General features: G+C 39.8%; 1 protein-coding gene across 1 annotated transcript; it reads right to left on the bottom strand.

Annotated features, from left to right (window-relative positions):
* On the bottom strand, window positions 1-25777 carry LOC146801931 (matrix metalloproteinase-18-like). The gene is made up of 10 exons (XM_085621453.1): window positions 25570-25777; window positions 24201-24445; window positions 16382-16530; window positions 16166-16291; window positions 11126-11287; window positions 9963-10083; window positions 5494-5627; window positions 4358-4517; window positions 2999-3102; window positions 1-208 (listed from the first exon to the last, which is right to left on the bottom strand). The coding sequence occupies exons 1-10, from the start codon at window positions 25672-25674 to the stop codon at window positions 96-98; spliced, it is 1419 nt and encodes a 472-aa protein (XP_085477579.1). The 5' UTR covers window positions 25675-25777; the 3' UTR covers window positions 1-95.
* Window positions 25778-27219: the final 1442 nt, after the last annotated feature.

The following is a 27219-nucleotide window of genomic DNA, read 5'->3' on the forward strand; positions in this document are numbered from 1 at the left end:
ATTGACTTTGAATCTGACCGATAATGAAAAAAACAATGCTTTTATAAAATCTGTATAAAAATATTTTATTTGATTCAGTTGGGTGCAGCGTTCATTTATCTTTCATCATTGCAGCCAAGCCAGCTGTCTGTCTTCAAGATGCGCGTTACTCTCTTAAAAGTTGTACTGAACTCATACTGCCATTGTCCTTTGAAGAAATACAAGAATCCTGTTGATAAATTAGAGCGAAGTTAGAATGCAAATATATAAACATCAGCAATTTCAAACAAATAAATACATTCTGAGTAAACTTTTAAACATCCCTAAATGCACATAAGGAAGAATTAATTTGATTTATTGCAATCATAGAAGAGATCTCTATGCTGCATATAAAACTGTATTTCCCGGGTTGCCTGTTCCATGACTTTTCATATTGAACCAGCCAAAGTTAACATCACAGTTCACTTCCTTAGGGATTTCGTTCCTCAGACCAATCTTTTTATAGTTCTGTATTAAGTCATTAGCATCTCTATTATCTGTAATATCTTCAATATCCAGCTTTTGTTCATTATGAACAAAACAAGGGCCCACCTACTCTCTTGCCAAAGAAACCCTCTACCAGATTGCCAATAGTTTCAGAACAGAAAGCATGATAACCAGTGGCTACATCACTGAAACAGATTGGAGTTAGTTGTAACATTTCCAATTTTGTTTTAGTGAAACCTGTTCCTCAGTTACAGCAACCTGATTAGCACAAACCTTTCCCAGCAATAGTTGGAACTCCACTTTCAGCAACCATATGATGAAGCTGTCTTCACCTCCTGAATGACGCCTCAGCTGATATCATGCACAGAATAAACCAAGGCTTATTCTTGGGATATATTTTAGATGATTTACATCTGCATTAGATCAGTCATCAACCCCTTCCTTACTGTCATAGCTGTGCTACCTTCAATATTTACTAGAAAAGGGCAGGGGATCAGCTTATGCTTCAGGAACTCTTTCTACATTTTATCATTTAGGTTATGTGAAAATGTCACTTCCCAAAAATTATAGAGCCCTATCCACTCTCATGGGATTGCACATCTTTGTTCAAGGTTTCAATGGGAAATATCTTGACAAGAGTACATTTTCTCTTAGCTAGCTTTTGCTAAAAAACATCCTCTAGCACAAATAGTGCCCACCAAATATGCAAGTATATTTCTTGTAAGATTCCAAATGACACCCAGTATCATAAAGGTTCATAATTTCAGATCGTCCACCTCATCAAAAGATGTTTTATCACTTAAGATCATACACTCACAGTTTGACATTAGCCAAGTAGCATTTTCAAATTTCACAATCAAAATACATTTATGCACAGGAGACAAACATCATGTTACAAATGTTGGTGCAGACCTGAGTGTCAAACATCTCATGTTTCACCCTCATGAGAGGCAGCAACTGAAATACATCTATTTTAAAGTGGTGATGAATTAAAGTGCAAGTGGCCTTTACTTTACATACATCTAACTACACAACTGCCAAATATCATCGCTGTTAAAGTGTACACAGTAAAGCAATAATTGAAATGTACTCTAAAATCAGGGTGCACAAATCTAGATGTGCGCTAATAGGCCTCTATTTGTGGGACACTAGATCATCAAGACCTAACCATCCATATTTATCATCCTCAACAAACACCTATTTTCCTCAGTTACAATTTAATTATCAAGTCAACTTCCTTTTAGATTGCAACACGTGCCACCAGTCAGAGGAAAGACGTAGGAGTGTTGGTGTTCATTGATGGGTGGAGGTTGGTCATTTAAGAATCTCATGGCAAAGGCATGGCAAGAAATTGAAGGCAGATGTTAACATGAACTAGATAATGGTCATACTTATGAGAATGAAGAGCTGGGATATTAATATGAGGAAAGGAAAACGATGAGAAAGAGACTACACCAATGGTGGATTGAGAGCACACAGACAAATGATGATATTCTGTACAGTGAGATTGAAAATAACTGGCGAGTTAGCATTTTCAAATACATTTCACACTCCATGACATTCACACTATATTCTAGTTAGAATCTAGATTACTTTAGAGCAAGACACTGGGTGTAATGACCTGGAGGTATGGTACTCTCACAACTGGCATGTCCATTAGTTTGCTCTTAGAAAATTGTTAAATACCATTGTTTTACACCCAGTTCTGTAGAGGCAAGTTCTTTTAAAAGCAGTGCTCTAGATTAAAATAGTTGTTGCCAGATGTCTTGGAAGTGCACTCTCTGTTTTTCATGGATCTATGTTTATGAAAGTATGAGATTGCAACTGAGAGTTCAGTTCTCTGATGCTGTTCAAGACCAGTTGCTCATTAAAGTACCTTCAAACAATGAAGACAATTTTCTGAAGTATTATAACAAAGAGTGTTGCAGTAATCAACTTTGAATCTATTGATTACATTCACATTTATGGGATTGACCAATGAATTAACCTCTGTTTTCGCATAATTGGCTTTATTTGGGACGTTTTTTGCCAAGTCTAATATAGTCTTAGGAATGTCTAATACCATGAAGCAATCTGATTTAATACGGTTTTTCGCTCACTGAAAACAACCTTAAAATATTTTTGGGGCCAAATATTGGAAAACTATCTTAAAAAAAGGAAGGCTAATCTTAAAATTGATTTATAATTTTCTTAAACTAGGATAGAAGCTTTTGTAAGTCAGACATAAAGCATTCAGTTCCATTGACAATAATGTTTCACCCCTAGTTTATTTAGGGAGTACAGTCAACACTAACTGGGAATGATTGGTCCAATAACTGAGTGCTCTCTTTATGTTGCCTTCTTCCTTTTCCCAAAAGAATACATTTGTTTTATTTGGAAATGGCTATTGCTTTATTCTAGGATATATCATTTCTGTTTCTGACACTTTTTCAATTAATTCCCACAAGCTGGTTTAAGTGTAGCAATCTAACTTCTGGAGACTGTACAACAATCAGATTGATTATTGTTGTATTCTGAAATTCATTCCACTTACCATCAGACTGGAAAACTGCCTGGATATTCCTGTCAAGTCCTGGAAAGTCACCCGCAATATGCTTAGGAAAACCTTTCTCCATAGTTTTTGTCCCTTCATTATAACTGAAACAAAGTTAATTCGTGTAAATTATGGAATAATTGCGAAGGACCACATATAATATAGAGTAAGCTAACTTCAAAATGCATGCTCGAATAATTAATTGTTAATTTCATGCCTGTCTTGATCTGATAATCTAGTGCTAGGATGCCTTTGGGGAAAGAAAGAAAGAAAGAAAGAAAGAAAGAAAGAAAGAAAGAAAGAAAGAAAGAAAGAAAGAATAAGAAATAAATCATCTATTTCTTGCAGTCAAAAAGTGAGACAAACAGATTTTTATGTAACAGCTATTTCTTTAAGGACAAACATTTACTAAATAGACATTAAACTGCTTAATGCATATCACCCAAAAGTTTTTAACACCGACCACAGTATTACAGTACAATGTAAATTTATTAATCTATAGCCCTTATTGAAATTCGTTATTTAACTCTCCTTTCAAAGATCTCAAAATACCTATCCTTAAAAACTCTGCTTAAAAAACAAATATTTGAGGAGAGCAGTTTTGAAGTGAGTGATGGTGGTGTTGTCGGGTGCTCCATTTAATGGTACTGATCTCTATATGAGTGTATTTGTGTGTGTAAAACGCGTGTGCTGCTATTAATTAATAGTATTTTTTTAATAATACATGTGATCATTTAATTTCACCCAAAAAAATGTAAATCAACTTTTTGACTTATTTTAAAAAATAACAAAGATCATTTAAATACATAATTGTTGACCATTTTTTCTGCAGATTTAATAAAAATAAAAATGTTAGTGGGTTTGGGTATTTTTTTAAATATTGTTAAAAAATTAAGAATTATTCATTTAATTAAATTAATAAATCTACATTATTTGTATTTTTAAAACACATGAAATTTGCATGATTAAAGTGCTGTAGCTTTCTATTTTATTTTGTAAGTTCAAGTTACTAATGTTTGTTTTAAACTATTTTCATATATATTTTCAATAAATATATTTTGTAAGTAAATAAACGTTACTAAACTTTACTAAATGTCCCTATACTCTCCCTTAGGGAGATCTCCACCAATAGGTGCTTGGTTACTTGTAGTAATTTTACACTTGTAAAATCAATCATAGTAGGCTTAATCCCTGACTGATGGGTGTGGAGACATATAAATCTACACCTAAGTATAATTCTGATGAGTAGCAGAAAGGTGGTGGGCTAGACATATATGTAGAAGTAGATCTATATACGCATTGTTTTTGTGAATTGGGCCTGAAGAATCCAATAGGAAATGGACGATTTTCAATGCTTACCTCCAATACTTGTTCCCTACAAAGAAATAGGTCTTCTCTGTAGCCTCATCATAGACAGCTGCATCAATTTTCTTCACAGAACCTGGAAAGCCCAACCGATGGATGCTCCTGGGGTAATCCTGTAACATGTCAGTTCCACTGAAAGCCCAGTATTTAGATCCTACAAAGAAGGAGTGAATAGAATGTAGTGAAGGAAAAGCCTTCTCGTTGCTTTAAGGTGTTTTCATTAAACCAGCACTTCATTAGATGTTGATCATCACACTTTCATGTGTATTCTCTGCACATTAAACACATGCATACTTCAAAATATGAAAAGCATCGTGAAAAGCAAGCTCCTATCAAAGAAGGAATTAATAAAATGTAGTGAAGGAAAAGCCATCTCGTTGCTTTAAGGGCTTTCATTAAACCAACACCTCATTAGCTGTTGATCACAACACTTTCATGTGTATTCTCTGCACATTAAATAATATGAAAACCATCGTGAAAACCAGCCTCCTTTCATGGCACTGTGAAATGAGAACCAGCAATTAGCAGGTCTTATAAATAAAGGCGCAGACACCTGAATTCCTAATTTGTTCGCTGTTTTTTGGCCAGTCTGAAAGTCATGCTAACAACTTTCTCAGAACTTGAATTATCAGTCACTACAGTCAGTCACAAACTTCACATAACCACGGCTCATGAAAACCTGACCACAAATTGAATTTGCAAATCCATAAAGTTTATAATCTTGTGACAATTCAAATAACATTGTTCTAGTTTCATACACTTGTGAGCTCTCAAAAATACATGTAGATATGCCACAGTGTTTGAAAATGTGTGGTCCTGCATGGGGCCCCTTAATGTAGGAAACTTTCACCCAGAGTATTATCTTTTCATTTTTAGGTGACGAGCCAAGGACCTGGGGTCATCTGAAAGTCATACTCTTTCCCCCCAACTGGTATTTGTTGCAGAAGCAAGGAAATGTGACGCAGGGGTACCGTGGCTCTGATTTTGACCCTTCAAAATAGAACTAGCAATACACATTTATGTGGCAGAAGCAAATACTACATGCAATTTCAATGTGTCTGCTGTAAAAAATTAATCAAATTGCAGGCAAGTTGAATTGCAGATGAGTAGCCATAGATATGTTGTGATACCTTTGAAAAAATAGATTTGATCAGTTGCAGGATTTTCATAAGCGGCTTCAACACCCGACGGTAGAGATGACCAAAAGGAGTGCACGAGGTAGGATCTGACTTCTGAGCTGTGAGGAATCTTGCGCCAAAACATTCTAAAAAAAAACACACACACAAAATCAAAAATAAAAAATAGCTCCCAAAATGCGCCTCTTTTAATTAAGATGAATGGCTATGCATATGGTCGAGAGATATTGATATTGAAACCTATGAACGCGAAATAGCAAGTCAATTTTCTAGTTCAATAGAAATATGCAGATACGTTAAAAATACATGATTTGTAGGTATTGAGGTCACTAGATAAATGTTTTCACTACGATGTCTACAAAAAGCACGCTGTATGTAAATCGAGAGAAATTATTTCTTTGTGACACAGAAACTGCCTATGTGGTATTTCGCAAATTGCACAGATAAAAGGAGCTGAAAGCACATTTTGTCGCATAATAAATTGTTCTTTATAATCGCATACAGGCTACAGCAGTCTTTATGGTTCACTGAAGTGCGTCGCGGTCCACGCAGTCTAATATGGTTACTGTACAATGAGTAAACTTTCTTTACTAACAGTTGGATTTTAGTAAGCACTCGCTGTAGGCAATTGGTCTGTCTCACCCCTGTTATCGGTCTCCACTTTCTCAACATAAAAGTACAGCCCAGGAGAGCTGAGATACTCCACTGTTCATCCCACCGTGTACAAAAAATATAGGTTACATCACCACACTGCTGTATGATTGACACTGCCCTGTTCCATAGATATCCCATAATTAAGAAAGCATCTGTATGGTGCCTTCTGGATGGTCTTAGAAAGTGAAGATAGCAAATTCCAAGCTGAAAGTTAGGATTTCTTTTGGAACAGAAAAGTGGCTAGAGCAATAATATGGGGTAAGGTGAAAGTAATGAAAAACTAACAATGTATTTGATTTTTTATTGCTGCCAGGCATGCTTATTTTTAATACAACTTAGGGGCATTTATGTGTATGTTGACATGTTCCTCCCTTACACTAGAATGCACACCTGACCTCAATCAACAATGAATATGAATGGTCTATGTTTCAATTAAGCATAGGGAGTATTTGTTGCTGGATAGCTTCCTTCATTCATGGGTCGGACTGGGACAAAACCTAAACTTGGGCACCAAAATAAAACTGTCTTACATTATTAAAGCATATTGTTAAAAAGGTTGCCAATATCAGGGAAATCAACAGTAAAAAATGTCCCACCTGGCAATAAAACCGTTCCAAAACTGCTAAAACCCCGGCCCACGTACCAATCTTTCAAGCCAGTCCATCAGGCACTACCTAATTGCCCTGTAGGCCAATCTGACCATGCCCTCATTGATATGTCCCATAAACACAAGGACAGAGATAAAATGCCTCACTACAATAGGAAAAGGCAAACAATTAATTCTTACTTTCAAATGGCACACACTCTCTGTTAGGTATAGAATGTTGAGCAGAAATAACTTATTTACTTTGTTTTTATACCTCATAATTTGATGGTAAAAACCAGAATGCAAGGTCATATCTGAAAAGTCCAATACAATTTCAATACTAGTACAATCATGTCATGATTCCCATCCACATGACACGCACACAGCTGTCTTTTTGGTTATCCTGGTTCTAATTACTTTGAGACAGGGTCCTTTACATGCATGTAAAACCTGAGAGGTCACCTATGAAGAACCTGGGAGCAACCAAGACCTGTATCTTTCAAAGTGCCTTGAGAGTAACCATGAGACACCAACACCAATATCCTTCAATGTGCTTTGAGTAGGACTCCAGGAGGCATTCTCTGCCGTTCTAACAACTTGTTCCCTTCTCCACCATTCCTGAAGCTAGCTGGTCAGGAACAGGTTTCATGAAACCCTCCTGAAGGGGGTGTCCACTGAACATGATTTTCAAGTGAGGTTTTATCCTGAGTCCTAGTGCAAAGTGCTTCAAATAACTATCTGAACCAATGCAGATAAAGTTTATTGGTAGAGGTCACAAGGGTATGTATGGTCAATAACACCTGAGGGAGGGGGTTTATTGAGACGTTAATGCTCCAAGATGCTTATGCTAATAGAGACTGCGGGGCTTTTTCAGAGAATTGCACCAATCTGCCAGGTCAGCAGAGCGATGTCCTCCACTTCCCTGGTGGAAAAATGGCCATCATACTTAGAGAACTGCAACATGCAGTTAGGGGTCCCTGTGCCACCAGCGAAGCTTTGCAAAGAGGCACCATATTTAATTCATCTGCTCAGAAAATATGGAGTTTGTTATTAAAATACAAAAAAAGGAAATGGCCCTAACATGCTGGATGTTTTCTCCCAGTATGTGCAATATATTTCTTTGGTGTCAGAACCACCAGGCTCATGCTGAAAGCCCTGAACAGGAAAAATGTCTGATGGAATGACCACCCTAAATATGCGGTCCTTCCGTCAACACTCTTTGAAAACCCAGTGGCAAATGGACCTTCAATTCATGAATTTCAGGAGTGGACAGTTGCCATGCATCTGACAATATCTAAATGAGCCGTTCATGCTGCATTGGTGAGTATTTTCCCCCAGTTGAAGCTCCTGTCTTTATAATGTATTTCTAATAGGTAAAAATGAATGCCGGACAGGCCTTTTATTCCAGCAGGCATTTCCCCACTGGCTGGCGCCCTTTGAGACCGGTTTGCAAGTCCAGGGTTCCTCCTGGTGCATGGGTTAGCTTGAAGAACGAGAATAAGAGAGGGGGTACAGGGGGTAGAGGGAAAGTATAGATAAAGTGATCAGAGAAGAAAACTAGAGGGAGGGGAGAAGGAGAGAGAGAATGAATGGATGGAAAGAGAACGAGAGCTTGAGGAAACACAGAGAGTGGGCCAATTTGAGCACTGTTGCCATGGGTGCTTTTAGTTCCCTAGTCCAGCCCTGACTGGAGTTATCTGTTTAGAAAATAATTGGTATTAGATCTCGAATTGCAAAAGCAAATACCAGTTTTAGATTGTAGTAGAGTACTCTGTCACCATAGTGCTTGCAGCTTGCGGCATGGGAATGGTAATCTGCAAAAGCACAATGTTAACAGAAGAGAACTTTTTTAAGGGACTTCACAAACTGTGTCAAACTGAGTGGAGCACCCTGCAATGGAAGTATGCTTGCAGGCGTTTTAATATAACTTGAGGCACTGTGCCTTCTATAGCATAAGCGGCTAAACAAAGAGTTTTAAAGATGGCCCGTTCTTCAACTGAGAGGCACTTTAGAGTATGCACTTATACAGTGGTAGGGCTAAAACGCAGGGCCCCCTACCTCAAAGTGGGCTTTCTCTTTTTGAATACACAGCAAGTGATGAGTTGAGTTAGAGAAGCTTTCATATGAAAGGACAGGCTGCTAGAGTGATCCAATCTGAACCTAATAACAGCCACAATAGTAAGGTGTTGGCCTTCAAAAGATAACAGTGGGAGAAAGGGGGATATTGTTTTTTTACAAAAATACAGGTAGAGACAACTGAGACTTTTTGGCAGCCCACTTGATGGGAGGAATCCATTTTTACACTCAGACTTGTAAGGCCTTTGGCTGATCAAGGGCAGGAACTGAGAATTGGCGACCATAAGGAGGAAAGTTTGAGAGAGAGAAAGGGACCCATGATGAGAATTTTAGTCTTACCCATATTTAGTTTGAGTCAATGTAGGACCATCCAGTTGAGTACCACTGTAAGCTACCCATCTAATGCTTGGGGTATCCTTGCAATGAGTCCTCCATTGTTGTCATCAGCATACGTACAAAGATACAAGGCAAATGATCTAACATTATGTGCTAGGGGTCTCTTTCTAATATTAAACAGGATTTTCTTGCACTGTGCATTGGGTGGAGGTTTTTAATCCCTGAAGTGCATTCCGTGTTGTTAACAAGAGAAGACCATGAGGTTCTGGTTCTGCCAGATTAAAATATTTGGTTCTGTTTCCGTCAAGACACTGGATAGGAGTTTTGGTATTAGTTTTAACGTATTATTATGATATGATAAAAATAAGAGGTAGGGGGAAAAGATGGGCATACAGTATTTGGGCAAAAGCTCTCTAATGTTATCATTGTAAGTTATCACTGATTCTATTGGCAAAGTTCTGAATGCTAAATTCAGTCACTTCATAGGTGCTTTACATATTCAGTGGTTGTTGGTCTTAAGGACATTTGTGTACCTCAGATGAGCCTCTAAATTCTCTTAGATCCTGGATGGGATTGATGAAGGCTATCTGCACCAAAGTTAGACCGAGCTGAAGCTATAGTGCGTCTTAAGAAAACCCTTTCAATTCTTAGGTACATACAATATGTTTTTTTATTTCTACATCAATTAATGTCTGTCCATTCTATACATGTTTATATATGTCCTTCTAATACATTAATAAGATTTCCATGGGATAACTAATGTACCCTGAAAATGAAATGAAAGGACTTTTTTTCTTGAAAACCAACTCACTTGTCTTTGAAAAATAAAATCTCGCCACGGAAAGTTGTAACCGCGCCAAAAGTCATAGTGCCATTGCAAGTTGTTGTGGGTTTCGTCGGTTTGGTTGGTGGAATGGGATGTGTTGGTGCACCTATGAAATATAAAAGAATTAAAAGGTAAAAGTACAATATACTTTGGTAAATAATTTTAGCTGGTTAGCTTTCATTTAAACAAGTCCCCTGATTTGCAATTTATTATAAAATAGAGTGCAGTGGAAACATAGATTGCACTGAAAAGGTCATTGAAAGTAACAAGCATTTTTTTAAAGTACAGCAATAAATCAAATACAGAGGTACAAAAGCACGAAAATTAAACAGGAAGTAGGAAATAATGCTAACAAGCTAGATACCAGGGAGAACAGCAAGGAACAACACTGATCACTTTTAAAAATCGAAATAATAAAAAAAGAATAAAACCGGGAATCCAATGGAAAAGTATCATCAAGTAAAGACAAGGGATGATTCACAAAGTATTTCTGTGAGTAGTTGTATCTTAATTCTGGACTTGATGTGAGTTCCACCTGCGCTATCCAGGCTTAATTCACCAAGCATCAAATTAGAGAAGTTGTCTTATTCCAAGCTTAGGTGTTGCCGGCTTAAAAAAGTACAAAGGAGGAGAAGCGGTTGCCTAGTGAAGGTTAGAAACTGCATTGTAGGTGAAGAAAATGTTTTCCTGGAGCTGAAATCCGTATTTGATCAAAAAAACGAAGGATGGCATGCTTTGATGTTTATTGACAACTATTGGTTATTAATGGTATTTGGTTGCTCAAGCATAAATCACCATAGTTTACGATGTTTTACCATGCTTTTCATTATACAATTATCATTCTTCTGATTTGGGTATATGACATAAAAGAAAGAAATGTAAATTCATGCCAACTCATGCCTTCCCCTAGGATCAGGAAACATTGTGAATTACTCTTGTACTACTCCTGACTTAGCAGTGACACTTGGCCTACTCCTTGAATTCATGAGCAAGTTAATAGTATTATTAGAGTAACACCAGGTGCCAAACAATGTTTGTGGGTCAGGACCCCATTGTTAAAAAAACACATTAGGGAGAGCACATTCCATTCATATGTACCAAAACCTGTATTTCTTGAGACAAATGCATCAATTTTAACAGATATTTACCATAGAGGTCCTGGATGCCATTGATATCGTCCTGGGACAACTGAAAGTGGGCGGGGTCGCTGTAAATATAACTTGGGTACATCAAGGCGCCAAATACATTGGAATGATGGAGACCAAGAGTGTGGCCTAATTCGTGTGCGGCCACCAAGAACAGGTTAGTGCCTAGAAAGCAAGCATTTTTGTCACAAAGTGTTGGTTTGCATTTTATTGCATCATCTCACACAATGACTAGAGTGTTGAAGACAACCCCCAAACTTCCACTGAGATTTGATATTCTACATGCACATACTGAATTAATTTAAAATTGTTTACATTAGTTGCCTTCCGATGTTCTACACATTAAACCTATGTATTTTGTCCAATATTTCACATAAAACCTCGGTTGTCTTGGGATGTTAATTTTCTGTGCAATATTTTGTATGTTCAATACTTTATTCTAATTTAACTTAACTAAAGCCTCTAGTCAATAATTGCATTAGAATAAAAGTCAGTATTAAATCAATTCTCATTCAAATTGTGTTAGCAGACTGTTGTATCATTTTCACCCATTAATCGCTGCAGGACCTTAGTTTACACTTTCAAAGGTTACAGCATCATCTGTCTCTGTTACATTGCATCAGCAAGGTGTGCATCTTTATATACAAAAGGCATTACCATGAAATTCACTGGAAAGCAGGTAACTACCCAAAATGTCCAACTGTCTTGAAAGGTGGCATTTCACCTGAAGTTATTGATCAGTCAATGTATACAGCTGTGCTGAGGAGAGTGGTTGGGGCTGAAGAGGCTGAAGGAGGTTGGTTGGGGCAAAAAGAGTTTCTTAACTTTCCACTGCTGAATATTTTTAAAGCATGAAAGTCAATGCTCACCAACCTAGAGATGGAAACTTTGTTTCATGCCTTTCCCGGAATAGAGATAAATAATAGAAGGACCAGTAATAAACAAATATGTGGGTAAGAACTGCAAGTTAATATCTCTTTACGCATGCTGATTAGTGTGTGTGTGTGTGTGTGTGTGTGTATGTGTGTAAGGTTGGGCCAGCAGCTAACTTACCTATAGATTTGTCTGTGTGCTCAAATTTGTGAATTTAATAGTAAATCCATACTTCCTTATAGGCACGTATCTTCTCAGTATTTTAGGCCTCGAAATTTTGGTCACAGTATTTAGGTAGCACAACATTTCTGTCGCCTATATTTAACATACAGCCTCACAAATTACTATGGAGCTAAATCACAAAAATATGGCTATCACAGTCAAATTAGCTTATGGATATCATTTAAGTAGCATGGCTTTTGCTTTGCAATCCAGAAACCTGAAAGCCATGTGTTTCCAAGGTGTACGTACAACTAACAGTTCTACTCACAAAAATGTCAAACATTCACCAAATTCGACAACATGCAATCCTTTCATTAGCGTACATCTGATATTCTGTATTTTTACATTTTTCTCCAAATGAAAATCAATCTTTCATAAAGAGAAATCCCATCCTCTACACTTTCTCAAAATATGGTGCACTTCACATATTCTACCACCCTAACTGCACTACTTATTCTTCTGTTCATTGGTCTATGCTTATGTGCTGTTGGTGTAGGAAATGCTTACCATATTAGTGAATATCCACAAAGCTCAGGCATTATTTCCCCTATATTTGTATTAGACATGTGCATGAGAACCTGTATTTTCATCACCTCTCCTGATTTGGATTCGCATTGGAATGTGTCAATGGTTTGTGAACTTAATTATGGCTGCAACAATTGATCAGTTACTGATACTTCCAGGTGGGGTGGCCGCTGTTTGCAAAAGGGAAGCTGCTCGTTGGGAATCATGTTCGCAACCTCGGTGGAAGTAGGCAGTGGTCCACAGGACCACTGCTTGCTCTGCACAAAGTTTTCACTGACTGGAAACACTTATCTGGAAAAAAAGCAACCCCTGTCCCTTTAATGGAGACTGGCTGAGTCTAAAAAAATCTTTCCTGTTTGGGAAAGCAAACATAGAGATGAAATGGATATTAAATTGGCTGGTCATGTTACAACTCCCGGCAAATGGGCAATTTATAATGCGACCAATTAGTAAATGATGCATTGCAAATTGCATTTCGAATCGCAAACCAGTTGATGTGCAAACTCTACAATCTGGTTTTCATATGGGAACAGTCTATCAGTCCCTATTTCACATTTGCAAGCTGATATCTGACAATGAAGCAGATATTTTCTAGTTTCAAGGGAACATGTCACAAGTGACATGATCATGTCACAAACACATAGACGAACATGCCCTGTGAACAATCTCACATCCTGTGAATACATGGGTACAGAAATCAACACAGCAGAGAAATCACTAGCCAAAGTACACCTGTTTTATCACCCTCCAGGATACAACCAGCTGTTCATTGAAGAGATAATGGAAACAATCACAATACATTCCATGCTACACCCCAATGTGATTTTTCTTGGAGACTTTAACCCTCACTGGAACGACGAGGACGATTCACAGGTCTCCACCCTTAAACAATTCCTAGAGGACCACAATCTGACCCAATCCTTCACAAGCTCAACACACAATAAAGGCTTGACGCTCGACCTAATCATATCCAGAGAAGGGGCATTGACAATAAACTCAATAACACTCATTGACTGGTTGGATCACTACTCAATATTATTCCAACTAATAACGCACACACAAACCACCAAAGAGCAAATAACCAAACAAAAATAATGGGTCAGAGACACTAAAAACATAGATAAAGTGAAACTGACAGAATTGTGCAAAAAAAAAACCTCACCCCTCCAGCATCAAAACAGAATGTGTCGGAACTAACTGAACACTACAACCGAACAGTATCAAATATAATGGAGGCAGTAACCCCTCTGACACTCAAAAAACAAAGAAACAAATCTTCCCAACGTGGTACACTCAAAGCCTAAATGAGGAAAAGAGAGGTTTCAGACAGGCGGAGCGAAGATGGAGACAGGAACCCTCAACATTACTTCTAAACAGACTTTGGGAACGACCAAACAGATACAAAAAAAGCCTCTGGGAAGCCAAAGCATCATACTTCAGAATCCAACTAGACAATGCAAAAAAAGTCCAAAATGACTGTTTGAAATTGTCAACCAACAACCGGGGCGAACAGTATAACTAAGCTCTGTATTAACACAGTGGAAGAATCTGAAGCGTTTGCTACATTTTTCGATGAAAAAATGTTAGAAATCGAAAAGGAAATTGCAACCAACAGTCACAGTGCACAAAATAGTAAATGATCGCCATCCCATCTATAACCATACAGGCCAGGGGAGTGAGCCATTGTTGAACCACCCTTCCAAGACCAAAAATCAAGCTACATGGAGCGAGTTCAAAACACTAACAGAGAACGAGGTCCACAAGGTCTTAATATCTATGAAATCAACTTCACATTTTAATGACCACATCCCCTCCACAACATTAAAGGAACTAAGTCATCCATTCTCACCTATTCTAACGGAGACTGTAAACTCATCTATAAAACAAGGCAGGATCCCAGAATGCCTGAAGATCGGTCAAGTGAGCCCCTCTTGAAAAAAGCGGGTGCTGACCCTACAATCCTGAACAACTTTCGTCTGGTGTCAAAAATCCCCTTTCTAGCAAAATTGCTGGAAAAATGTGTGCACAGCCAACTTAGCCAGCACATTGACCAATTCGACCTACTTAACAAATTTCAATCAGGGTTTAGAACAGGACACAGCACTGAAACATCCATCGTGCATATAATGGATGACACACTTAAGATACTATACAACAACGACTCGTGCCTACTCATCCTCCTAGATCTCTCATCAGTGTTTGACACGGTCAATCACAACATCCTACTAAAGTACTAGAACACAGAAGGGGGTTGTCTGGGAAAGTGCTTTCTTGGTTTGCTTCCTTCCAACAGAATCGCTCACAGTGCATCAAACTTGGCAACTCATTCTCTGACTCCTCACCAGTGAGATGTGGAGTCCCCCAAGGGTCGACCATTTCACCCACACTCTGTAACCTATATATGGACCCAATAACTGAAATTCTCAACCAATCAAACTTTGCATACCACATGAACGCAGATGATACACAACTATACTTAAAGATATCCTCCCTAGACAATGTCATTCAACTAAATAACATTTTAGTCAAAACCCAGTCCTGGCTCTCTCAAAACAACCTCAACTTGAACTCTCTGAAAAACAAATTTCTTCTTTTCTCCCCACCAAACAGCTCCTCACTCGTCCATGATTGGCTCAAGCACCTAGACGTACTCAATTGCACACCTACCATCATTAATTCCACGAAATCCCTGGGAATAACACTGGACAAAAGTCTAAATATGAGAACTCACATCAGTGCTACCACATGCAGTGCAACTTTCCTACTTAGAATACTGAAAAAACTGAAACCATTCTACCACCTACAGATTTCAAACAAGCAGTACAAGCACTTGTTGTCTCCAGACTAGAATAAGGTGCGGCGACACTGTCAGGACTACCCAAAACGAGAACAGCTCCACTCAAAACGACTCTTAATGCGGCAAAAACTTACACACGATCCTTCTCTGGAGCAGAGCCAAGGATCTGGAATTCCTTACCAGGTACGCTCAAATCCATTGATCCACTCCTTCCAAAAAGAGGTAAAAGAGATCCTAATGAATAGATTCCTGGCATAGTCTTTCGGAGAGAGAGGGTACAAGGGACGTCTCAATGTCAGCAACCTCTAGATTGGTAAGAGGCACGTCATTCACTGGAGAACCCTTGAACACTCTGATCCTCTGGATACGTGGTTCTGAATTGTTTCAGAGCAGCAGCAAATACCCACCACGAAGTCGCTAGAACTATGAAGACTAACGGAATTTTGATAAACTGACTGTTTTATAATTATGAAATTTGTTGAACAGACCAATGCATCTCTTTACTCTAGAGGTATCTGTGTCTATACCTTTCATATTGTTTTATTCAACCTCACGTACAGCGCTCAGATACCCCTGGGTCATGTGCATACTTTATAAAGCACTCTCAATAAAAACTAAATAAATACCATCTGAGCCTTTGGTCCAGTTTTCATCTTCATCAAAGTGGGCATCCCCTAGCAGACCTTCTCCAGGTGGATAGGCGTGGGCCAAGGTTCCAGAAGGCCCATCAAAGGGCTCGTAGTCCCCATGATCTAAAAGAAGATTCGAGCATTATTCCTCAAAATTTGACCCACAGCATAATTTGAATTAATGTACAAAATTAATTCTAATACACTACTTACATCCAGCAACAAAAGAAATGTAAATATCAGCTATGCCTCCATGTACTTTGGTGAAGATCAAAGGCGTGACTTGACTCCAGACTAGGAATGCCTTCTCAATCGCTGAATCCACATCAGTTTGTTCCATGTCTGGTGTGTAATTCAAAATTCTAAAAAAATACAAAAGAGTGAGGCCCATGTATCAGCTAGAAAGTAAATGAAAGTTGCTAGTTAAATCCAACACAATTTCTTCTTCACTTTTTTTATAGGGGTAAATAATTATACCACTGAACCCTGTGCAATGTTGAATTATGTACATAAACTAAGAATTAATATACATTTCAATAACAATAAATAGAATATTATACAAAAGGTATTACACCACTATAGCGTGGACAAACTATCAACCCACAAAAATGTTGTATTCACTGTACTGGCCTTACCACTACATCGCAGGGGACGTCTAGGTAAGTGGAATTAGAGTTAAGAATAGAACATTTTACTTACCTTGATGATGTAGTGGTAGGAAATGCGTAATATTTTATAGCTCTATATTTCAACAGCCATCTAGTGCCATACACATAGAACCAATATAAAAAAATGTAACTCACCATGTCTATCGTAATCTTTTGTATCATTTACCTACTCTGATCCCTCAAGTATCCATATGCACACTAAACCTTTTCCTACAGCAGTACCCCCAATTATTTGTTTCACTGTGTGCATCAGTGAAGTGTTTGATACATGTCTTGTCTATGTAGCAAGATAACTTTATGATTCAGTCTCATAGATTTTTCATATTCAACCATATTCCAAACACATGGCTTTGCTAGCAGTAGCATGCATTGCAAACGAGAATGGGGCAGTAAAAGACAGGACAGTACAATAATGTTGTTATTGGCCCCTTAGACTACAGAACTGTCTACCTCTAATTTGATCAACATGATCTTTTTCAACCTTCAAGAAAAAAGCTAAATTCCAATCTGTTTAACAATCTGTTTGCTTTCTTTACCGTGCAGCCCTTTGCTTTCCTCTTCAATCCCTCCTTCCCTATGCCTATGCACCTTAACGCAGTTCTCTCTCACTTTGGGAGCATGTTACAAGTGATTCATGAAAAAGCAACATGTACCGCATGAGAGGACGAAAAGCTAACTAAGCATTTATTTTAAATGACCGCTGCTGTGAACATAGTGGGCTACACTACACTGTCCTGCTTTACTCACTTATGTATGGAGTGAAGTCTAAATTGGCTGAAGCCACCAGAGATGATCAGTGGTGATTACAGAGATTACTTGTTTCATTTTCATTTGGAGGTCAGAGGCAGGCTGAAGGTCTGAGCCCATCAGAGCTCATTCTGCCTTGTAAGATAACATCCTGCCATGTCACCTGTGTGCTAAGGAGGATGACATTGAACAGCAGGATACTACACTATTTTCCTGGCTTTGAAAGTGTTGCAGGGGTTTTGATTAGTGATAATTCCTAAGATGTCAAGGCCTGACACACATTTCTTGTGTTTTTCTCCAATAATCATTTTCCACTTCCCAAAAGGATGAAGAGCCATGGGGAGAGTTCTCATAGTAAATTTAGGATTAGTTTGCAGTTTGGCATAACTCTCAGCATATGCTCTTTGCTCTTTTTCACAAAGGCTGGATTTTTGTTTATTTCATTCAAACATCATACGTCCTACATGTTGTATATACGAGATTGTTGTAAAGAAGGGTCTTCCCTTTTAAAGGCCTGGTGCAGAGATTTCTACTGTCCTGCGTAAAGTTGCATTCTTCCTCATCAGCTCCCTTGATGCACTCAAGCAGCTCACCCGGAATTGCCATCTTTGTGAATGGCTGAGCAGAGCCAAATGCAAGAGTTTTATTGGTTCGTGATAATACTGCGTCTGGTGTTTTCATGGATTGGGCTGTTAGAAGACACCCTGTCTTCAAAAAATAACATGGGAGGCAGTACCAGCCTCTGTGCGTTTTCAGTAACAATCCCCTCCAGGGCAGTACCAGAGTTGAAACATGGGTCCCTCATTTCTGTACAAAGACATACTCCATCGAATCTGTTGTTAACAAACAAGGGGGCATATCAGCAAGACAATGATCGCCGCTTTAGCGGCTGTTTTCGGCCGGAAAGCGGCGATAATTGTATCGCCCTATTAGCAAGGTCACGCTATGGCGTGAATCCTTGCCTCAGCGCCCTTTCCCTTAACGCCCAGCTTTGCATCTCTAATGAGATGCAAAGTGGGCGTGCCTCCCCAGAATAATGGGAGAATCTCCTATTATCAAGCCTCACGCTAACCTGCAGAGCGATAAGGAAAGTAGCGCTGACTTCGGGTATGGCCACTTTCCTTACGCCTGCTTTTCATCTGATTTAGCCATGATATCCTATGGAAGGTGGATATCATGGCTAAGTCTGTCCCTGCCCTATCAGCAAGCATTCGCCAAACGTTGTGCGAATACCAGCGATAATTGCACATTTGGCAGTTTGCGCCTTGATTTTTATCACTGTTGAGATGAGCGTTGCTGATAGCACGCTATCTCAGCGATAAAAATCAGCGTTAGCCGGCGATAATTATCCTTGCGCTAAGCGTGCTGAGAGATAATTCTCTCTGGTTCTTGCTGGTATGCCCCAAAGTGCAATAAAATCTTTTCACAGCCCAGAAGAGTCAAGGTGATTAAAACGTTACCTCTAATTTGTTTCCGAGAAATATGTGATACTTAAAAAGCAACTAAACAAAAACAAATGAAATTATCGCTATGAAGCCCACAAATATGCTTGATTCAATTTGTCAGTCCATCTGTGCATTTACTCATAAGGATTGTTTCCAAATGTCAAGCTTAAGATAGCTGTGCCTGGCTTTTCAGTCAACTGATCTTTGCATCCTGGAAATTGTAGTTGGTCTTTTGCCATTACAACATTGTTCATACATACCCTAGAAGGACAATGTTTTGCCCAAACAGGCCAGGATTGTGAGGCGGTGTTACTTATGTAATGGGGCACCTTTAAGCAATGCAGGCATATAGCTCTGATTCAATGTGACTAATGTACCTGTATGTGTGCTACTTTACATAGGAGCCTGTATGTGTGTGTAATCAGGCTTCATGCGCGTCTGTATGTTTGCTGTTCATGTGCAAAGGTGCATGTATATTTGTGATGTCTCTGCGCTTACCTCCGTTTCACTCTGTTGATAGTCCTGCTCGTTGTAGTATGATCCTATTTTGATTTTAGATATTTACTGTACTTGATTATTTCATATGTTATAAATGCACTAAGCAATTAATATGCGGTTATAAGAATTATTTTAAAGAATTCATGTGTTGTGGTTTTATTTTGTTGCTGAGCATTAGTTATTATGCCTTATGGCTATTGGATCATTCATCTTATTAATTATGTTGAGGTTGATGGAGTTATTTGTTTCAAAATCATTTAACTGCTCTGTATTGTTTTTGTCTTTTATGGGCACACATGGCCGAATAAAGAAAATAAAGAAAACAAGCATTGGCATAGCCAATAGGTCTCGCCTTTGGGACCTTATAAGTGTTTAGCCATGCAACAGTTGCATAACTAAATACTTATAAGGTCCCAAAAGCGAGACCTATTGGCTATGCAAAGCGGCCGTGCGGACACGAAAGATAAAGTGATCGGGATCACGATCAAACATCGAAGCGGCCGCGAAAGTGAAAGTAATTGCGGTAAAGCGCGGCGCGCGCGCCCGCGCATATGCACTGTAGCTCTAGGCTGGCCTGGTAGCACTTTTTGGAGCCCTCACAAAATGTCTCGCCAGACCAGCGCATGCGCTGGGTCAGGCGAGACCTAAAAATGTGGTGATAGTGAAGGATTCTCAAGTAGTGTTACAAGACCTTAGGAAAAAACCTCAAATGGATCAACATGCAATGGAAGAAGATCAACATGGTTCTTTGTGGAATGGTGTGAAAACTGAATGAAAATCTAAATGTACAAAGTGTTTGAGTTCTCCCAATGCTGGAAAGGGTCTTTACAGCTTGGTTATACAAGTCTAGAGTTCTTCCTGAAGAGAGGTATTCACTCAAGAGCAGGGAACCATGAAGGTAATGCAATAAAAATGAAAATACAGTGAGTAACACATTTTAAAAGCTGTTGGACTCTCACGTTGTTATGAAAAATGCATTCCTATTTATTTATATAAAAATATACAATACAATGTATCATTCATATGCCAAATAACATACAAAGATTAAAAACATGAACCTGGTAAAATTATTAAAAACAGACTATTTTCAATTTGTCTGTCCCTTTTAAATCGATAATTCACAAGACATCATTATCAAACACAAAATATTTTCAGTTCAATAGGACAACATAATAGAATACACAACAGGACTTGAATAACGTGATTGAGTCAAACAGTTTTTAAAGTGTGTTGCTCTCTGTATTTAAATTGTTAGTGCATTTCCATTCAGCCCAGGGAAATATATTTGGAGTTTCTATGTTGAAAGTTTGCACAAAAGGGAATCTATTTTTGTTCTAGGTCTTTCAGTTACTACGTCTCATTACCAATCAACAGATTCTTTCCATTTACATTAAGAGTTTGAATGGGAGGGTCAAAACAGGTGGTAGAAGAAATTCCTTCCTGTCTCAGGGCAGTTCAGTGGATGAACTTCATCCTCAGTGGTCACTGAAATTGATAGGTGCTGCATCATCATTGGTTTGTTCAGCAAACCATGCCTACACAGCCTGAATGAGCCTCAGCGTGGATAATGTATCCAACGCAGAAGCACGCAGCGAAAGCCTAGGCATCAAACTCCGTCTTGACGTTACCCGCTTTTTAGAACATACTTTTTGCTACAACGGGCATATGAGATTACTCCATCCTTGGCTAAAAATGACAAAGGTTTATTTATTTAACATCTAATTCGTGTGAGAGAGCTTCTTGAACTAAACAGTTGACCACGGACAATGCCTCCCTACTCCCCCTTGTAACTTTGTCATCAGTTGGGCAGCGTCAAGAAAAATGAAAAGACCACATGTAACAAAAGGGCCACAAATCCATCTCTCTTCTGGTCTACAATCTGAAAGCACACAGAAATATACATGGCTGGTGGTGCAGGATATCAGGATAAACTCAGTGAAAAATGAGCAGGTGCTCACACTTAATTCATGATCAAACTAGGGCAAAGTGAGAACAAGACTCTAAGACAATCTTGAGTGCTGAAAGGTAGCACTACTGCTGAGGCAAAGTCCAACAGACTGCGTTTGTTTACTAATGACTCAAGAACAAAGGCAAACAAGCATCACAGGGTGATAAAGTCAACCCACTTCCCTACCTACTGTTAATAAAACGTCACTGCAGGGTCTCCAGCTGCATCCTTGTTCAAGCACTGAGCAGTAACATCAGAAGTACACGTTTTAGTCAAAAACTTAGTTTAAAAGCTATTTTGGTTTGATGGCAGACCGCTCGCAATTACAAATAACCTTCATACAATCTTGAGCCCTATATTGCCTACTGCTAGTCAAATAGCCACACGCATGCAGGTTGCCCAAATCTGCTGACAATCTCATTGTTAAGGGCTATTTTTCCTTCCATGGTCTAAAATGTGAGTTAGAAACCAAACAGAATCACCCAATCTTTTATTCACATGTATAACCCCAGGACACAGCCAGATGCTTCTTTAGGTGTTAAAGCCCAGCATACAGATACCAGAGAAGCAACGCCCATTTGGGATAAACATTTTACAATACTGGGGTGAATTTGTATCCTCTAATAACTTTGTCTATTAATCGAAGTCTTCAAATTGTATCTTAATTTGTAAAAGTTCCTTATTCAACAGGGCTTTTGAGAAATTCGAGGATTCTTCTACGTCACAGCTAACTCAAAATTGTAAGCTGACCACTGCCCGCCTCAGATAAGCAAAGAAAACATTTAGAATAAAACAAAGTACTATGGATGGGAGAAAAAGATTAAACGAGATCTGAAAATATTCAGAGTGGTAATTTAATAAGAGATAAGGCACGCCATGATTGAGGTAGAGATAGTTTACTTGGCACAGAGTTGGAAGGCTGCCTTAGAATGGGCCTTGTAAAACCCTGTAGGATACCTTTATTTAATCTAAAATTCTGTTTCCAACTCACTGTGACAAAGCTCCACAGCACAGCTAGTGACCCTGGAAACCCCCAAAAATACAAAGAAATAATCGGATGGGATTAGGGACAAATGGCAGGATACCTGTAGTGCCAATGTAAATAAGCAAATAAGCAATGAATGCTCTTGTTGACCCTCTCACGCGGAATAATAGAATGAGGCAGTAATCTGAGTAGCCAAGAGATGAAGATGTATAATGGAAACCAGAAGAGTAAATAGAACTAATGGAATGGAGAGGTTCAAGGAAAACAAGGAAAGATGCTAAATTCAAAAGATAAGTAGGTTCATTATTCGATTTTCAACTCTATACGTGTGTTTCTAACAGCCAGGCATGTACTAAGTTATTCCAGAATGATCAAGAACACCGCCAAAATAACTCAGCTCGAAAGGAATGCAATATACAATTTAATCATCTTCGAATACATTAATACAAATGGAAATAAATACTTTTATTTCACAAAGATGTTTTTTTTTATTTAAATGGCAATGCTCTTGAAACAAGAGCTGTTTTCAACTATGGGGGACAAAAAAAGTTTCTGAAACATATGGATTAAAATTTAACAGACCTGCACGTTAGCATGAGGTGACTGCAGTGTGAGGATGTCAAAACACCACAGAGATTAAAAAATAAAAAGTCATTTAAAAGCGAAAGCATCGCATCAGCCTTTGCTTCCGCATCACACGTATGATTCCCTCTTCGATTGAAGGTTGTGTGCGCTTGCAAGAAATACCACACACCAAATGTCCAGCGGGCAAACCCGGCATTTATTGTTCTTCTTGAATAAGAAAGAGCATTTATCGAATCTGCGGTCAATCCTTTATTTGCACAGTAACAAAGCCGCCACAGGAAGAGCGTTCCCCTCTTATGGGCTTTTTGAAATGCTAATATGATTCATTATCAGGGCAGGGATGAGAAGTGGACCCCGGAAGGCACGCTGAAAAGGCCAAGCCCTGGTATGAATGGTATTATGGTGTTCATGGTGCTTTTCCTCGTTGCCTGGCAGTGTGTGGTCAAAGGGGAGAAATGTGCAACATAAATAAAACAAGCGTTGGCCGCACGCGAGCGGCCGGAGACACAATATGTGGTGGGGGAGGGGGAGAAGAGGGAGCTGTGTGTGCGCGTGCGTCATCGTGATCGCGATCGTTCTGAAAGCGAAAATGATCGCGATGACGCACAAGTTTTCAAAGTGCTGCTGGCGGCCGGCTGCGCGCGTGCACGATCGCGTGAACGCAAGCGTTAGGCCAGCCAGCAGCACTTTGAAAATCCCACATACAAAATGTCTCTCCGAGCCAGCGCATGCGCTGGGCTCAGCGAGACCTAAAACGACTGTCTGTATGGTAGACTGCACTTGCTTGGATGTATGATATGTGTGCAGGTTTATCTTGTATTTTTTTGTGTGCATGCACTCTACACAGACGAAACCCATTGGCTTTGTCAATGCTCGTTGTTTTTCTTCTGAGTAGTCAGTGCTATGCAAGGAAAAGCACATTGATATAAGGATGACAAAAAAGGTGTGGGCTCAGCCCTGGACTCCCCCCTTGGTGATGGAATATACCGGGTATCCTGCAAAAGGTGTGGGCTCAGCCCTGGACTCTCCCCTTGGTGATGGAATATACCGGGTATCCTGCAAAAGGTGTGGGCTCAGCCCTGGACTCTCCCCTTGGGGATGGAATATACCGGGTATCCTGCTCTGCTCAATTACTTCACAACTTCCGGGGCATTACCTGTAGGTCAGCTCTGTCTTCTTCCATACAGGGCGTCGAGGGAAGGTGCTGTACTCCCCCACATCAGTAACCCCACACCGGGGTTGACCCATCACCTCCAATGTGTCCTTATCCAGCTTTCCTGTCACTTCCAGCCCAAAAAACTCCTGCATTTGGCGCAGTTTTCCAGAGTATGCGCCGCTGTTTCCATTTCGAAAATGCTTCCCTCCATCCGCAGTAAGGTTGTAATATTTTTCCAAATATCCCTAGAATGAAGAACAGGTGGAATAGCATGATTTGTGAGATTGTTTGAGGTACACGTGTTAATTTACTGTCTTTCTTTTAAATGGTACTGGATATAAATATAGATTAAAAGTAATATTTAGACCAAAATATAGTATCAATACAGCAAGCTTGCTAGATTGCAAACATCTGGAGATTTCTCTGAAGGCAAAGCCGCCATGATCCCTTACTAAGCGATGTTCAGGAAGGAATTAAAGACCCGTCTCTTGAAGACCACCTTAACCATATCAGACCATACAGGAACAGGGCAGCAGTCGGTAAACCCCCCAATCCTGCCTGCATCCACTCACACATCCTCTTCTTCTGTACACTTTGACAACTCCTTTGTAGAGTGCTCTGTAGTTTTCTATCAACGTTCATGACATATACGCCACCATACCTAGAGACATCTTTGTGCCACACATTGTCACTCTTGTGCAATGGTGCTGTTGTTTAACAGGCCAAAGAGGAGCAACCAGGACAATGAGTTTAATGGACATTGTGCCATTTCCTGATTGGTCACCAGCTTCTGCAAACGGGTGTGCTCAGAATGTGTCAACACTGTTCATAACACCACGGTGATGACCACACCGGAATATCATATATAGGGAACCACGCTGTAACCGCATCCTGCAAGAGAGTGTGCAACCTCAACCAGGACTAGCAGGCCTGGCATCACACTTAGTATTGTTGACCAACGAAGCGGGTAGAAAAAAATCAGATCTTTTCTAAACATAAGGAGGACACCATTGCATTTTCTGGATTAAAAGTACCCATATTATGGGCACCAACAACAATTTCACAACATTCTACAAGCACAACATAAGACTTCCGGTAGATATATTAATTAAAAGTACAGCATTCTGTCGTGTATCGTTTTATATAAGTATATATGCACATTTAAGCAACTTTTACTTTTGAAACTGACAATTTGATGCTCAGTTATATGAGTGAACATGTTTGTAGATGTTTCTGGATATCCTCACTCTGCAAACTGTGAATTATATTTGTATCACTTCAAATAAACATTTCACTATTGGTAACAAAAAGAAAAGTATTAGTTAAGCAGGCACTTTTGTTAGCAACTCCTCACAATGTAAACATTTACCTTAGCCATTTGCTCAGGATCTTGTCCATCTTCTATTTCGCGAGCTGCTGGAAACGCATCAGAGACTGTGAGGAACATCACCAGGAAAAGTGAGACGCCCTTCATTCTTCTCAACCCTCCTGACAGAGTCACTCGTGGGAATGGCTGTGCTCAGCTGAGTGACCATGTGTGTTGTAAGTGTTTCTTATATAGTATATGTGTGTCTCATCTGAACTGCATCACAGATTTTCAAAGGCACACAGTATCCCACCTTTTCCACTCACCACAGGAAGCTGACAAGCCAGGGCATGTGAATTACCTCATTTTCTTTGGCAAACACGATTTTGCAATCAATTAACGTAAATGTTAAGGTGGAGTAAGTTCTTGGAAGGGAACAATGTGTGGGTTTCCCAAACAATGTCTCCGTAAATGCTGTCAACAAAGTGCGGCTTGATTTGTGGTCAAAGCTGGTGTAAGCGTCGGCTTCGGGGCATTCTCTCTGTATCTTTTCGGAAGTGTTTGGATCTTTTCCAGGCCAGCTGGGGCCATGGCCCTGTTGTCAAAGGGCTAAATGTTAAATCTGTGGCAGAGCTGGGATCACAGCTTCTAGGTGTATTATGGCGATATGAGAGGGAGAGTATGTGTCACGTGCTGGGCGACCAGCCTCTCTCTGTGCAGCAGGCAGCGAGCGTGGAAGTGAGACCGTCGCCAAGGAAATCATCTACAGCGCCCGTGATAACTCAATAAACCCTCACTGTTTTCGAAACAATTGTGCTGTCTAAATCACACATTCTACCTTGGTAAGCAAGGCTGGCTTTAGGCCGGCATCATAGGTGCAGCCGCACCTGGCCAGACATGGGGAGGGGGTGGGGGCGCTGTCTACAAAGCACATCCTGCGGAGATCCTTGTGTGGCCAGCAGTTTTCGGGCAACAATAAAACTGTGAGGATAACTCTAGTAATTAATATTCCTGCTGGAGAGAGCTCGGGGTTTTATCTAATGGCAGTTTTGACTCATCCGTCAATAGCGCAGAGGGTTAATGTGCCTGTTGCAAAGAGCATGTACCATGCAGATCACACAAATGAGTGTGAGTGAACTATGTAGCACTATAAAAAACATGAAATGCATCCCAGAGAGGAGGTTATGGAGGGTTGAGGGCAGCGCCAGACTGACTATTCTGGGCATCAGGCGTTTCCCGGAGGCTTGAAGGGTAGGGGCCGGTATTACTGCAGTGGGGCTGGTTTTGTTACTGGGGCCAGTTTTGCAGCAGTGCTGCAATATTTGCACCTAGTAACAAAAACAGCACGCATGTGTTTCCAACCTCCCGGGGCCAGGCAGTGCTTCCCCAGGGGCTGGTCCAAAAAAATTGACAGAGCTGCTTTAGTTCCCAGTCTGGCCTTGGTTGAGGGGCACTGTGGGGCCGTGATAGTAAGGGAATCCATGCAGAAGAAGGTCAAGGAGGGAGGGGCAAAAAAGACTGTTGCACCAGACGCCACCAGCACTAAAGCCATCTCTGTTGGTAACACTACAAGCAGTGCTTTAAATGGACAGGTACTGTCCGGTACTGAGTACCTGCACAGGGAGAGTACCTGAACTTATCATCACTGCTGCAATGCACTTAATGGGAGCGTACCAGCACTTCACAGGAGCAGACAGGTACTCTGAGTAGGGA

Source organism: Triturus cristatus, chromosome 8, assembly GCF_964204655.1.
Source record: "Triturus cristatus chromosome 8, aTriCri1.1, whole genome shotgun sequence".
Taxonomy (NCBI): domain Eukaryota; kingdom Metazoa; phylum Chordata; class Amphibia; order Caudata; family Salamandridae; genus Triturus; species Triturus cristatus.

Bases quoted from the DNA above. Each gene is read 5' to 3' on its own strand.
- LOC146801931 (XM_085621453.1), bottom strand. From the start codon at position 25,674: ATGAAGGGCGTCTCACTTTTCCTGGTGATGTTCCTCACAGTCTCTGAT. The intron at 16,531-24,200 runs GTAATGCCCCGG...GTATTTTTTTAG, and splicing joins AAGACAGAGCTGACCTACAG to AATTTTGAATTACACACCAG. The intron at 209-2,998 runs GTAAGTGGAATG...ATTTATCAACAG, and splicing joins GGCAGTTTTCCAGTCTGATG to GATTCTTGTATTTCTTCAAA.